The 14,692-nt window shown below is 34.7% G+C and overlaps 1 protein-coding gene across 5 annotated transcripts in view; it reads right to left on the minus strand.

Moving 5' to 3' along the window:
* LOC131039422 (protein SWEETIE) overlaps positions 1-14,692 on the minus strand; it is a 326,474-nt gene that overhangs the window by 53,415 nt on the left and 258,367 nt on the right. For all 5 annotated transcript variants that reach the window (XM_057972185.2, XM_057972184.2, XM_057972183.2 and 2 more), the window contains exons 30-32: positions 3,468-3,535; positions 2,408-2,501; positions 1,397-1,605 (exon numbers count right to left, since the gene is read on the minus strand). In XM_057972185.2, the coding sequence (XP_057828168.2) occupies positions 1,397-1,605; positions 2,408-2,501; positions 3,468-3,535 (371 nt within the window). The remainder of the gene's footprint in view (positions 1-1,396; positions 1,606-2,407; positions 2,502-3,467; positions 3,536-14,692) is intronic.

Genomic DNA, 14,692 nt, shown 5'->3' on the forward strand with positions numbered 1-14,692 from the left:
TCTACTTTTGTTGGGTTGTTAAGCTCGTGGGTTTGAACAAGTGATGTGTGGGGAAAGATGACCCCCCCAAAATGGCCTCATGGGAAGAGATCCTTTGAAAGTGGTCTCTCTGGGATCAGACCAAGCTAAAATCCGAGTTTCCTCCATCAAAAAAATATATATATATTGTATAAAAAATTAATATGTACATCATAAATTTTACATTATTTTTTATTTATAGTTTTATCATATAACTATTAATATATATTCAATAGTCTATAATAGTTTAAATTTTAAAACTACTTTACAATATTAATTATAAACTATAGAGGTTTGCTCCTTCCTAGTCAAAATGCCATCTATAATAGTGCATAATAGAATTAATTATAAAGCTAGTGTACAATATTAATTATATACTTGTTCGCATCAAAATCCATGGGTTGGGGTGTGTAGAGAGCTTGAGTCATATGGAAGCCGTGATTTAGAGAAGATTTTCCAGCTGCTTTGATACTATCTCATATGGCCCCCACAATTTAGGATGATTGAGGCCCTTTAAAATTCGGTTGATGACCGCCATTGCTCCTCCCACTCCTTTATTTAGGGATTTTCAGAAGCCAAAAAGAAAACTAGGGGGCAAAATAACAAACTTTTTCAACATTAATTCCACATTGACTCTGATTCTGTCTCGGATCAACCCTATTTCTAAGCAATTTAGTAATTTCACGAGTTTCTCTAAGGTTTTGCAAGTTTTTACAATGATTTTTTCACTTTTTTGGCCATTTTTTGCAGTTTTTAACATGATTTTAATGCGATTTAAATGCAAAAAATCATTGAAAATTTGGTCATCGATTTTTTCATGAATTGGGATTTTTTCGGGGAATAAATCGACTAGCTCCAGGATTTAGGATTAATGGGGTATAATCGCGATTTTTTGCAAACTATTGCTTCTATGGGTTATATCTCTATCCTTTGTGCAGCAATGAGACAAGGAAACAAAAGGGCATACATTACCATCAAAGAATATAAGCAAACCTTTTGGAAAGTACCAAAAATCACAAGTAATAACAAGAAAACACACACAAATACTTGAGCCCTTTTCGCATGAAGAAAATGTTAAAAAAAAAATTAAGATAACGACCGCAAGAAAGAAAATATGATAAACTACCCTAAAATAGCAAAATAACAACTCCATTATCTTTAAAAATTTCAGAAGCTACTTCATACACTTGATAGTGTGGTTTACTTTGATAGATATATTTGTTTTCTACACTTGTTTCATCTTTTATTATGAGAACATATTTAGTTCTTGTTAAAATAAGGTCCCATCGTGATGGCTTTTAATACTTAAAACTGGTTCTCACTTATCATGTGCAGTCACTAAATTCCTACAAAGAAATAAAATAGTAACAAAACTTACTCTGCAGCAAATACTCGAGTCCTGTATCGTGGGAGTTGATCACCTTTATCAACTTTGTGTAAACGACTGGAAATGGATTCTGAACCTTCTGCTTTTTTAGAGTTCACAATCATACCTTCATCATCTTCTCCAAAGGAATCATGATTATGAGTTTTTTCTGATTCTAGAGAACCATTATCAGCACTTTTTTTGGTTGATGTTGCAAGCACCTAAATAATGTCGAAACAGTAAATAAAATGTAAGTACATATGACCTCATTTCTCAAACCAATATAAATGAAAAAAATATGAGAGGAAGAGTCTTTTTCAGTTTTGGTTAACAAAATGAAGATAGAAGTTATAGCTGTCTTTCTTGTTCTTTAATATTCTTCCACAGTGATCATGTATTATACATATTTAATTGGTGTTTGAGCATCCTCCAGAAGTAAAATTGAGAAGCAAATCATTGGAAAGATATAATCAAAGGCATTATACTGTAATAACACTTTCCCTTATGATGAAGGTTTTACAAGATCATTGCACAATGCTAACTCGGTTCTTGCATACCCTTAGTGCTTGAGCAAGAAACCATCCAAGCTTTGTGAGACATTGAAATTATGATTGCTGGTAATAATATAGAAATAGTGATGGAATGAAATCTACCCACAATTTGACCCACAACAATGCACTTGAGGTTCATGGAGATTGGTTGCCATGTAATCATGTTGGGTTTGCAATCAATAATTACCATAGACACATATACCCATATATCATCCATCCAGATGCTCTTCTCAAAAAAACCTTCAACATTTTTCACATTTCCCATTTATAGTTTTATATTTATTTGTTTTCCATCACCTTTGCCTTTTATCTTCAACTATACTTTGTCTGGCTCTGTATATGATTAAAAATGAAGTACTAATTTTTAAAACTTACATTTAGTAATTTTCATTTGCAAATAAGGGTAGGTACAAAAGAACTTGCAGGATCAAGCTTAAAATTTCCAAATGTTTAATAAGTCATTGCAAAGTACCACATTACGACATATTTGTAGCCAACGTGAAGGGAACGAAGGGCATGCTGCATCAAGAAGTCGATCAATGGTTGCACGAACAATTTTCCCAATCCTGCAAAAAATTCCATATTTGTTAGGAACAAACATATTGTTGCAGCATGCTTATAGCTACACATAAAAATTGCAAACAAAATCATACAACAATATAATCAAAACCAGGAAAAGTAAATAAAGTTATAGTCTTGAACAAATACAATAATCATTAATACAAAGTTGCTGCCCAAGTTCTATCAAAGTTGCAGTTGATAGCTTGTTCTCTTCACAAAACTAGAGATCTTTATGATTTTTAATCTACTTTTGTACTTTTTCTATATGTATTTTTCTTTTTGTGGACAAGTTTAGCTCATTTTGGGCACTTACAATACCATTATTTCTAGATGTTATAAGTCCCACTGTCCGATACAGTAACTAAGAACCATTAATGTGATTTTGAAGTCAATTTATCTACCATCTGAAAAAGTGGCAGCAACTTCTTAGATGGGAATAAATACAAACAAATATCAAAATGACACTGCATGCTGATGCTATATGAAGCCACTCTAAACTTCACACATAGAACATAAAGCATAGTAAGAAGGAGCTCAAAAAGAAAAACTGAACTTTATTCTTGGGGCATCAATACAATCATGATAGTGAAGTTAAAGCAATGCTTTATCATACTGATTTATCTGTATAAATACAACTGTCAACTCCAATTTTATTCACAGCCATTTTAGAAAAGAAGGGTGTTGAATTTTTTTCAAGCAAATCCAATTCTCTACAGACCTCAATACACTATGACATTCCTCAATACCTCAATTTTGCATTCCAAGAATATATCCTAAGTATCATTCCTTTCATAATGTCGGAATCATTTATACTAGGACATGAAAGGTAGTCAAGATCACATGTATAGGCCTGCATGCATACATAGTTATACTGATACTAGAAAGTTAGACAAGTCAACTGATATTCACATGTATACACTCATAACCCCTTACTTGTCTACATACACAAAGGAGAAGATGGAGAAACATACATTGAATCAGTTTCCATGTCAAGCATTGAAAAGAGATCCTCCTCTATTCGCTCATCAATCATGACAACCTACAAAAATCATTGTAAAATACATAATTCTATGATGATTTTGAATATCAATTAAATAGAGAACTAAAAAATGAATAAACTATAATCATAGCAGTTTTACAGGAGAAATTGTCAAGAAAATGAATTCTTCAGATGTGGATTTTTTACATTGTAATCTATATATGCCCAAGACCTGCCAAAGCTAATCACCTTCTCATACTGAGACATCATTTTGATTGTAAATTCTTAAATTATTTTCATGGGTCACATGCAAACTACACTCTTTAGATTTGGAAGAACGGAAACAAAACTATCAACAAGAGATAGACAAGGCCAAACAGTATAAATAATTAGCTAGCTCACAAGAGAGAAGGGCAGAATATGTTTGTCCATAAATATATGCCATGCTCAAGAATCAAAGAATATCATGACAGAGTGCAAACAAAACAATTATAGGTCATAAAATTTTCAAAACAGTCTACAACCTCAAATAACAAAAGACACAAGAAAATAATTGAATAAAGTTTTAAAAAAATAATTGGAAAACAGTATTTTTAATCCTTGTCACAACCTATTAAAGTTGTAATTTATCTTGCCTACCATAGAAAAATAATAATTTACATAGAACATGTAAAGTTTAAGGTCAACTGAAGCAAATATACAACATAGGGAGACCTTGAAGAATAGTTCCACTGAAAAATGGGTCAAAAATTCCTATGGAAAGAAATCTGCAAATTACTTTTGTAGAGTCAAGTATCAGGAAGAATTCATGCGTGTTCCCTTATGCCCTTATGCATTGGATAGCATTACTGATCATAAAACATAGTCGTATGGGCACAAAGGATATGGATGAGAGGACAAGTATGTGATTGTGAAAAGGATAAGAGAATATATGATTAAGAGTATGGTGCATATTTGTCTTCACATCAGTCTCATTCTCTTCATCAGAATATATACATGAAATATAACCTTAAGTATAAGTCTTCTCTACCTCTCTCTCTCTCACCCAGACCCCGCGAGGGGTGCTACCCTCAACCTCATTTTAGTGTTGCCCCCAAACCCCCATCAAACTATAAGTCTAAGTAAGTAATAGGCCAATGATGAATCATGATCATAAAAATCTACAAAATACACATCCCTTGTTGCATTTCTCTGCATATTCATAGTCAAAGCCACAATCAAGGATTAACTTGTTTCATATATCAGACAACTTGTTTAGTACCACCATTGGAAAAGTTGGCATGCTACAGTCTCCTTGTATGTAATGTTCCCTTTTTGGGATTTACCTTAATTTAGACCTAAGACAACAATTCCAACTTAAGGTGAGAATTGTAATACATTTATAAATATAATTTTATCAATCCTGAAACTTCATTATAATATTTAATTTAATAAATCTAAGAATAGTTTGGAAGATAGAACTTATCTTCACAATCAATGCTGTCAATTTTCCTCTTCATGTTGCTCTACAAATCTGGTGTAGGTCTACAACAATACTTTTTTCTTAAATTTGCTATAATGGAGTTCTTTATGTTAAATTTTGGATCAGAAAATTTTAAATTGCAGAATTATTTAATTTAATCTTTTTAAATTATATCGATCTGAAGCAATGTAACAGTATACTGAAGATATCGATTTCTTCCTTTTGTGTTATGTTCAATTTGATTGTATTTGTTTGTGGAGCATTTATATATCTCATATATAAATCACGGGCATCACACACAGTAAATCTTTCACAGGTATCATGTAGCATTCATTCACTGATTAAGTTCCACGAACTATACAGCAGATCATTCACAGAGATCGAAGTATAAGAACAGCATATAACTCCTGATCATATGTTCTAATGCCCCATAATTGAAGGGATAAAATACCCAATCAAAAGACGTGAAGAGTCATGACCCCAATCAGGGTGATACATCAAAGGAAGCAGTGCGAATTAACTAACACCCAATTAGTCTTAATCATCCGTTAACAAATGAATATAAACTAAAAAGAAACACACGTAGGAATAACAATCAATTTAGTTAAGACAGCGATGAATAAGCTATTAATAATAGTTATGATAGCAGTAAGGGGAAAGATATCTCCTGCTGCTATAACATCAACACTCCCTCTTAGCTAGGGAGGTATCTTTCCAAATATCCATGTCATGGAGTCTCTCAACATGACACTCACAATGGCTACACCCATTTGTGGAAGAAGGGTTCATCATGGAGTCACTCAACGTGATATCCACCATGGCTACTCCCATGTGTGGAAAGGAATATGTGCACAAGTGCCCATCACGGAGTCACTCAACATGATGTCGTCATGGAGTTACTCAACATGACGTCCACTATGGCTACTCCCATGTGTGGAAAAAACACAAGTACAAAGAATTCATCACGGAGTCTCTAAACATGATGTTGTCATGGAGTCTCTCAACATGACATCCACCATAGCTACTCCCAGTGGGTGGAAAGAACCACATCTCCGCCTCAGAGATGGACAAGGGCTTTCACCTCAAATTTCTCTCTCACAGAGAAAGATGCATTATAGCAAATCAAAAAAGATCACTGATGCTAAGTCTCCATCTCAACAAGGGCTTCATTCTCCACAACTCGAGGCTTGTCTCGAAAATGCACAAACTTCACTCTGGAGAGAGGCTTGGTGAGAATATCAGCCATATGTTCATCAGTGCAAATATACTTGAGTTGAATTGCTTTCCTCAGCATCATATCTCTGATATAATGGTATTTGATCTCAACATGTTTTATTTTGTCATGAAACACTGGATTGACAAATAGTTTCACATAACTCTGATTGTCACAATGAATGACAATCGGCTCCAATGTTTGTCCAAACAATCCTGAAAGGAGCTTCCGAAGCCACACTGCTTCTCGAGCTGCTACACATGCTGCAATATATTCGGCCTCTGCAGTGCTTAGTGCCACTTAAGACTGCTTCCTGTTACACCAAGAAATCATGGCAGACCCCAAGCTAAAGCAACATCCAGAGGTGCTCTTCCTGTCAACTATGCTTTCGGCCCAATCAGAATCAAAGTAGCCTTGTAGCTTTAGATCTACACTAGAAGAATATCTCAAACCATATCCAACTGTGCCACACAAGTATCTCAAGATATTCTTAGCTGCAACTAGATGAATTTGCCTTGGTTCACACATGAACTAACTGAGGGAACTCACTGCATAGCAAATGTCTGGTCTAGTATTGACTAGATACATTAACGATCCAATCAACTGTCGATACATAGTAGGATCCACTAGATCTAAACTAGCTGCAGACTCACTTAACTTCTTCAAATTTGTTTCCATCGATGTAGTCATAGATTTGCAATCCATCATCCCAAATCTCTTCAAGATATCTATAGTATGAATCTCTTGACTTAGAATAATCTCATTGGATCTCTGCCACACCTCCAATCCTAGAAAGTAATGCATAAGACCTAAATCCTTCATCTAAAATTCAGAAGCTAACTCCTTGCATTCGACAATGAGATGATCTTCTCCAGTAAGAAACAATTCATCAACATAAAGAACCAATATTAGAGTCTCACCATCAATTAGCTTGAAGTAGAGATATGAATCTACATCATTCTTGGAGAATCCCAAGCTTCATCAAGTATCGATCAATCCTCTCATACCAAGCACGAGGTGCTTGTTTAAGGCCATACAATGCCCTTTTCAATCTGCATACATGTGATTCCTTTCCATGAATCACAAACCCATCTGGTTGTGCAATGTACACTTCTTCAATTACACCATTAAGGAATGTTGTCTTTACGTCCATTTGGTGTAGCTTCCATCCTTTAGCTAATGCAATAGCAATAATAGTCCTGATGGATGTATAGCGAGCAACAGGAGCAAAGGTGTCATCATAATCTATTCCCTCTTTCTAAAGAATCCTCTAGCCACAAATCTTGCTTTGTACTTTTCAATGCTTCCATCAGTTGCATGCTTGATCTTGAAAAGCCACTTGGAAGATACAACTAATTTCCCTTCTGGTCTAGGTACAACATCCCAAACATCATTCTTGAGAATGAATAGATACTCCTCTGTCATAGCATCTTTCCATACTTGTTGAGTTGATGCCTCCTCAACATTGGAAGGCTCGAACTCAATGATGTGGCTCATTGATGCTACATAGCCTGGAAACTTTTGTCGTTTGTTGCTTTCTCTAAATGTGCCTCTAGGAGCTGTATACTTTTCTGCATCTTGCATAGTCTATCTAGCCCATAGAGGTCCCCTTCGACCTGTAGCAATATCTCTTGGACCATCAGTAGGTTCCAAAGGCTCAACTGGATCAACAGCCTCTTTAGGTTCAGTAGACTCCCTCTAAATCTCAAGAGTATGATCAACGTCCATGTTCTGAGGAGTCTCCTGGTCTTCATTATCTATCTCCACGTATGAACCTTTAGATCTTTTGAATGCAACATCTTCTTCAAAAGTGACATCCTTGCTGATCTCTATTTGTTTCTGTCCTGGAATGTAAATCTTGTAGGCTTTTGAGGATTCATTGTAACCCACAACTATTTCTTTCTTGCTAGACGGTTCTAGCTTAGATCTCTTATCTTTAGGCACATGAAAATAAACACGACAACCAAATATTCTCAAATGACTAACCTCGGGTTTCACACCTGTAAATGCTTCTTCAGGAGTCATGTTTTCCAATATCGATGAGGGCTCCAATTCTGAACATACACTGCAATTTTGGATGCTTCTGCCCAAAGGAAGGTTTGTCAGTCTTGATCATGGATCATAGATTTGGCTACCTCAACTATGGATATGTTTTTCCTTTCTGCAACTCTGTTTTGCTAAAGATTATAAGGAATACAAAACTCCCTCTTAATCCCTAACTCAATACAGAAATTACGAAAGCTTCCAAAGGTGTATTCTCCTTCGTTATCAGATCTCAGAACCTTGATCCTTTTCCCAGACAAGTTTTCTACTTGAGCCTTAAATTCTTTGAATTTCTCAAGCACTTCTTCAGATTCCTTAGACTTCAAAAAATAAATCCAAATCTTTCTAGAGTAGTCATCAATGAAAATTACATAATACCAAAAACCACTCAAGGATGCCATGGACATCGGTCCACACAAATCAGAATGGACAAGATCTAGAATACATTTTGATCTACTTTCACTACTATGAAAATGATCCTTAGTATTCTTACCCATTGCACATCCTCACAAGTACCATCATGCTCCTAATTGAGTTTTGGAAGGCTGGTAACCATCTTCTTCGTGGATGGAAGAGCTCTAAAGTGAAGGTGAGCAAGTCTCCTACGCCATAGCTCACTTGAACTAGTAGAATCATGCATCAATGCTTGAATTGGGCGAATAGAAAGTCTATATAGACTCTCTTGACGAACACCAATCACTCAGGCTTTTTGATGCTAGAGTTCTTTGGCCAAGCAAGAACTTTTCCCTCAAAAAATGCAACTTGATATCCTTTGTCTTCTAAAAGCTGAAATTGATACAAGATTCCTCTTGATTCTTGGCACGAACAAGACATCACTCAAATGAAGAGGGATGCTAAAATCTAGGTGAAGAGAGGTGTTCCCAGCACCTTTTATTGAATAGCAAGCATCATCTCCAATTACCACTTGAAGGTAAGTTTCTCTTTCTATTAATTCTTAAGGATGTTCTCTATAACCTGTAATGTGACATGAAGTGCCACTATCAATCAACCATGTGCTACTATCGGTTGGAACATTGCTTGATAGGGAAAAGATGAATAGGAATCCACTTGAATTATCTCTTGATTCCTTCATATCTGCAATAGAGGCATGATGCTTTGGTCTTGTTGGACAATCTTTAGCATAGTGACCATCTTTGTCACATCTGAAGCACTGAATATGGGAGAGATCCTTCTTCTTCTTTGATTCAAGAGCAGCATCTGATTTCCTGTCTCTATTCCTCTTGAAATTTCCTTTTCTCCCTCCTCTTCTTTTCCTCTTTGAAGTTTGAGCAGCAAGAACATAATTGTCTTCATTGTGAGAGCTACAACCAATACCTCTTGCTGCCAACCTGGATTCCTCTTGAATGCAATCTGCTCTAAGAAGATCAAACTTTGGTAGCTTAGATCTTCCATTGATACTTTGGATAAAAGGCTCCCAAGATTGGGAAAGACAGTTAAGTGCCAACATGACTAAGACCCTATCTTCAACTATGTCTACAATGGCATATAGTTGATCCTTTAGTTCAGTAATCTTCATGAAGAAGGAGATGACTGCATCTCCTTTAGCCATCTTGATGTGATAAAGTTGTTGCCTTAAAGCAAGAGCTCTGCTGGTGTTATTAATCTCATACAATCCCTCCAAAGTTTTGAACATTTCTCTAGCTGACTTCAACTTGGAGATAATAGGCACAAGGTGATCCTTCACGGAATCAATCAATATCCTCTTGGCCTTCATGCCATTCTTCCTCCATTGTGTTTTCTCAATCTCATCAGAAGGCTCGGGCACTTCTTTCTCCACGAACTCGAGAATATCGTTTTCTTCTAATGCAATTAGGACTCTAAACTTCCAAGAGGTGAAGTTAGAGGCACCATCAAGTCCATCTTCAACCTTGAGTCTGTTCACCATTTTTGATGTCAAGATAGATGCCCTAAGAAGAGAAGAATATTTCGCTGTTTAAATAATTCTCATCACAATCTTTGCTTACACCCACTTTGATACCATGTTAAATTTTGGATCAGAATTTCAATTTGCAGAATTATTTAATTTAATATCTCTTTAAATTATATCGATCTGAAGCAATGTAACAGTATACTGAAGATATCGATTTCTTCCTTTTGTGTTATGTTCAATTTGATTGTATTTGTTTGCTGAGCATTTATATGTCACATATATAAATCACGGGCATCACACACAGTATATCTTTCACAGGTATCATGCAGCATTCATTCACCAATTATGTTCCATGAACTATACAGCAGATCATTCACAGAGATCACAGTATAAGAACAGCATATAACTCCTGATCATATGTTCTAATGCCCCTCTATTGAAGGGATAAAATACCCGATCAAAAGACATGAAGAGTCATGACCCCAATCGGGGTGATACATCAAAGCAAGGGGTGGGAATTAACTAAGACCTGACTAGTCTTAATCATCTGTTAACAAATGAATATAAACTAAAAAGAAACACACGTAGGAATAACAATCAATTTAGTTAAGACAGCAATGAATCAAGTCAGCGATGAATAAGCTATTTATAATAGTTAAGATAGCAGTCAGGGTTAAGATATCTCCTGCTGCTATAACATCAACACTTTATTTCATCTATAAATCTGTCACAAATCAGATTACAAACTTCTCGCAAGTCTGTCATAAATTCTTCACAATCTCCTCATATAATCTATCATAAAAACTCTTATCTCAATCTCCTCATAGTCTCCTTCATATATTCTCAAATCGGAAATGATCTTCATGTAACTCTCCTTCTATTGTGCTTGATCTGTCTTTTCTTTATTCACACATACCTCACCCACCCTCTTTCACCAATGATTTTCATACTTCATTTGTATCTTTCTCATACCCTCTCATAAGAGGTGCGAGTCCTTTCCAAAGAGTCACCCCTTAATACAAATCAAACTTTATTTACTAATCTCTAAACAAAACACTGCCTTGACTATTAATTAACCTCTATTTAATGAAACTGTGGCTCTTCTACTAGAATCACACTCTTTTGTTAATGAAAATTCTTCCTTAACAAATCACCCCTTCACGCCTTGCTTAAATGAAATTGCAACATCACACTAATGAGGAATATAAACAAATCTGTTTTCATTGACAAATCTTTCTTCATGTAATCATTGTATTTATTAAGCTGTTGAATGCTTTTTGTAATGAACTTAAGTGCTTCGTAATCCTCTTGATGAAGTGTGACTTCATAATCGTTGACTTTTCCATTATTGCTTCATACATAATTACCTTTGCATATAATCATTTCCTTGTATAATGTTTTCTTTTCTCTGTTAGAAATGAATTCTTCTTCCTTTATCAATCGCACCTATTTATTTGTGCCATCGCTGCCATTGTATAATGTTAATCGCTACTCTCCAATATCGCTGACTTCTATTCTTCTTCAGTAATCCGTATCACTGCCACCAATCGATCCATACATATTCTCTGTTTCTTAACACGTTGCCACTAAGATCTGATCAATACTTCTTATTGCAGTAGATAACTGATCATGATGAATTCTATCCGCTGCTCATAAAGTCGCTTCCATGATCTATAATTCAGTCATTGCCTCTTTCACACAATCGTTGCTCTTAATAATAATTTCTGTTCTAAATAAATGGTTTGGTGATTAACGTGAAAGTCTGATAGTTTCTTAATGAAGTCGTCTGTCTATTAAGGAAGCCTCCAATTAAAGAAGTTGTTGCTGCATCCAAATTAATATCATTGCTATCTTTATTGATCAAGCCGTCACCTTCGTGTTTTCATATAAACATAAGAGATTAATCACTTTAATGAATCACTTGTCTTCTTTAGAAGGTCATTGTTCTTTCTATGAGTCTTCATTATGGTCACTATTCTTTATAGTTGCTGTCTATATATTTATTAATAACAAATTCCTCGATGCTTATTGATCAAGATTCAAGTAACTTAGTGATCGCTGCATACATGGAGCTTTCCTTTATGATGGTTATATTATATGCCTTCAAACATGTTTATCATCTTTAACTTGTTCATAAACAGGTCGATCAGTATATATGTAACTTTGCCTTAGAACGCAAATCATGATTGGCCAAACATGGATATCTAATTTGTATTCTCGTATTGACTTCAATCATTGTATTCTTGTCTTGACTTCAATCAGTGCCCTTTGGCCTTTATTTCCTTCATCAAAAATATCTTCTTCAAACATCAATGACAACTAGTGTGTAATTATTGTTTCATCTTTTATGGATGGTCCTTGATGCAAGGTTGGTCTCCCTGACATTGTGAACTTGGATGCTTGCAAGTCTTTATTCTTTGATGGATAAATATATATCAATTCCACATTATGTCTTCAACTCTTCATCTTATTGGGATAAGATTATATCCTCAATCTTTTACTATTTTACAGCCTAGTATTACTTTCTAACTTTTAAATACTCAAATTGGTCAAGGCTGCCACCCTTGAACACACAAATGTTTTGTTCTTTACTTACTAGGTCAAAGTTGGGAATATTACATTGTATTGATGAATACAAGTCATAGTTGGCAAGAAATGCCATTTCCATAATGCAACATGTATCAATCATGCCTTGCATAGACAGCTAATAGAAGAATCCGATCTATAAGTATCCTAGCAAACGCCAAAATAAAACATAACCATTTATCTTTTTACTTAACCACTCCTCTTTATTAATGATCTTGTCAACAAAACATGCACTATTGAAAGGCTTCAAAAAGAAATTAATAATAAATTCCTCACTTGAATATACACACCAGTCGTTGAGACACAAGCTGATACCATGGCTACATCATCATCCAAGATCCATGTTAGACACCAACGCATGACTTGTCGTGAGGGATGAGTAACGCAACCTCCTTTGAGCCATAGTCTTATAATTTTAGTTTTGATACCATGGATTTCATATTCCATGAGTTTTGTATACATTTGACAATATTTATATATCTAAGTGTGTTATTTCCTTCAGCTACAATTTGTGTTTATACTTATGTGATTGATGTATACTTGTGTACGTGATCAAATTAGCTTCTATTCGATGATGTTATTAGTCTTTAAGGTTTATTTATCAAAGGGTGCATAAAAAAAAATTAAATCCTTAAAAAATCTTTGAATTTCTTGGGTTTCGAGTCTTTGTCAAGTTTTTGCCATGTTTTTGCACCGATTCTAAGTCCGAGTCCATAATCAGCTTGCCAAGTATGAGGTGAATTTGAGTCTCATAGCTATGAATCCTTATCCTTCAACCAAGTTAATTTAGGGTTTGACATGAGAGCTTGTATTGCAGTAAGAAGGATTCAAAAGAAGTCCTTATTAAACATAGAAGACATGCAAACTTACCTTTCCTTGGGCCAATAAAAGAAAAGGATGAAGGTCTAATAACCCCAAAAGGGATGTAGCTGATTCGATTCCTTCAAAGAACTTTGTGAGAACAATAAAAGCGTGATAACAATGGCTCAACAACCTTGCAAGGACTCAGTGGCTATGGGGGGCTCAAAGACCAGCAAGAAGCTATCCAAAGCTTGAAAAGAGATAGAGTGCAACCATATTAAGCAGCAAGTACATTGTGTATGTTACATCCCAATTTTTACTTAGTATTTCATTCCAATTCTGAATAGTAATTACTTTTAACTTTTATGTTAATAATAGAGAATTATTATGAAATTAAATGAAATATCATTTATTTCATATCATGATGTTATTATATTATGAAATGTGAATTAGATGCTTGCATGGAAAGCTATGAATTATGAAGTTCATTATGTGATGAAATTGAATTGCAAAAGTTATTATTTCTTATCATGAATTTTCATGTTTCGAATGTAAGTGGATTAACTACATGTTTGGTTGTCCAAATGTTATCCAGGAAGGAAGTTCTCAGGATACCCTATCAAAGATGAGGAGGAAGAGTATCATCTGGGAGAGGAATACAGACAGAAGGAAAATGTGTCATTGCCATCATGAGACCTTCACACATACTTAAGTTGCTATGGTCATGAGTAAGTGTCGCAAAATGTTTGTGATAGGTCAATTCCGTTTTGTATGGTCATCATTAAACCATAGCATTTGACCTTGTGTCAGTCTCTTATTTTGCATTAAATCTCTTCTTCATTATTATGTATAATTATAGAGATATTATCTCCTCCTGATAAATTATTTTACGTGTATATGTATGTTTCGATAATTAAAACATATATGCATATACATATATATGTAAGGTAATTCGTCTTCTATTAAAATAAGACACTAAGAACTATGATTTCCATTTAAAATGGAAGAGCATTTATTCTTTGCTGATTTATGTTGTTTGTTTTTATTGCCACAAAAGTCTTTATTAAAATCACCCTTTTTATTACTCTTTATGTAAGGCAAAAACAACTAACTAACTAATGGTTTAATAAAGAGAAAGATTCGATCCTAACAAAGTAATAGCTTAATGTGGTGATTAAAATTGGCTTTTTAAATTCAAATCAGAATTAAATAAACTTTTAC

Source organism: Cryptomeria japonica, chromosome 10 (genome assembly GCF_030272615.1).
Source record: "Cryptomeria japonica chromosome 10, Sugi_1.0, whole genome shotgun sequence".
In the NCBI taxonomy this organism is placed as follows: domain Eukaryota; kingdom Viridiplantae; phylum Streptophyta; class Pinopsida; order Cupressales; family Cupressaceae; genus Cryptomeria; species Cryptomeria japonica.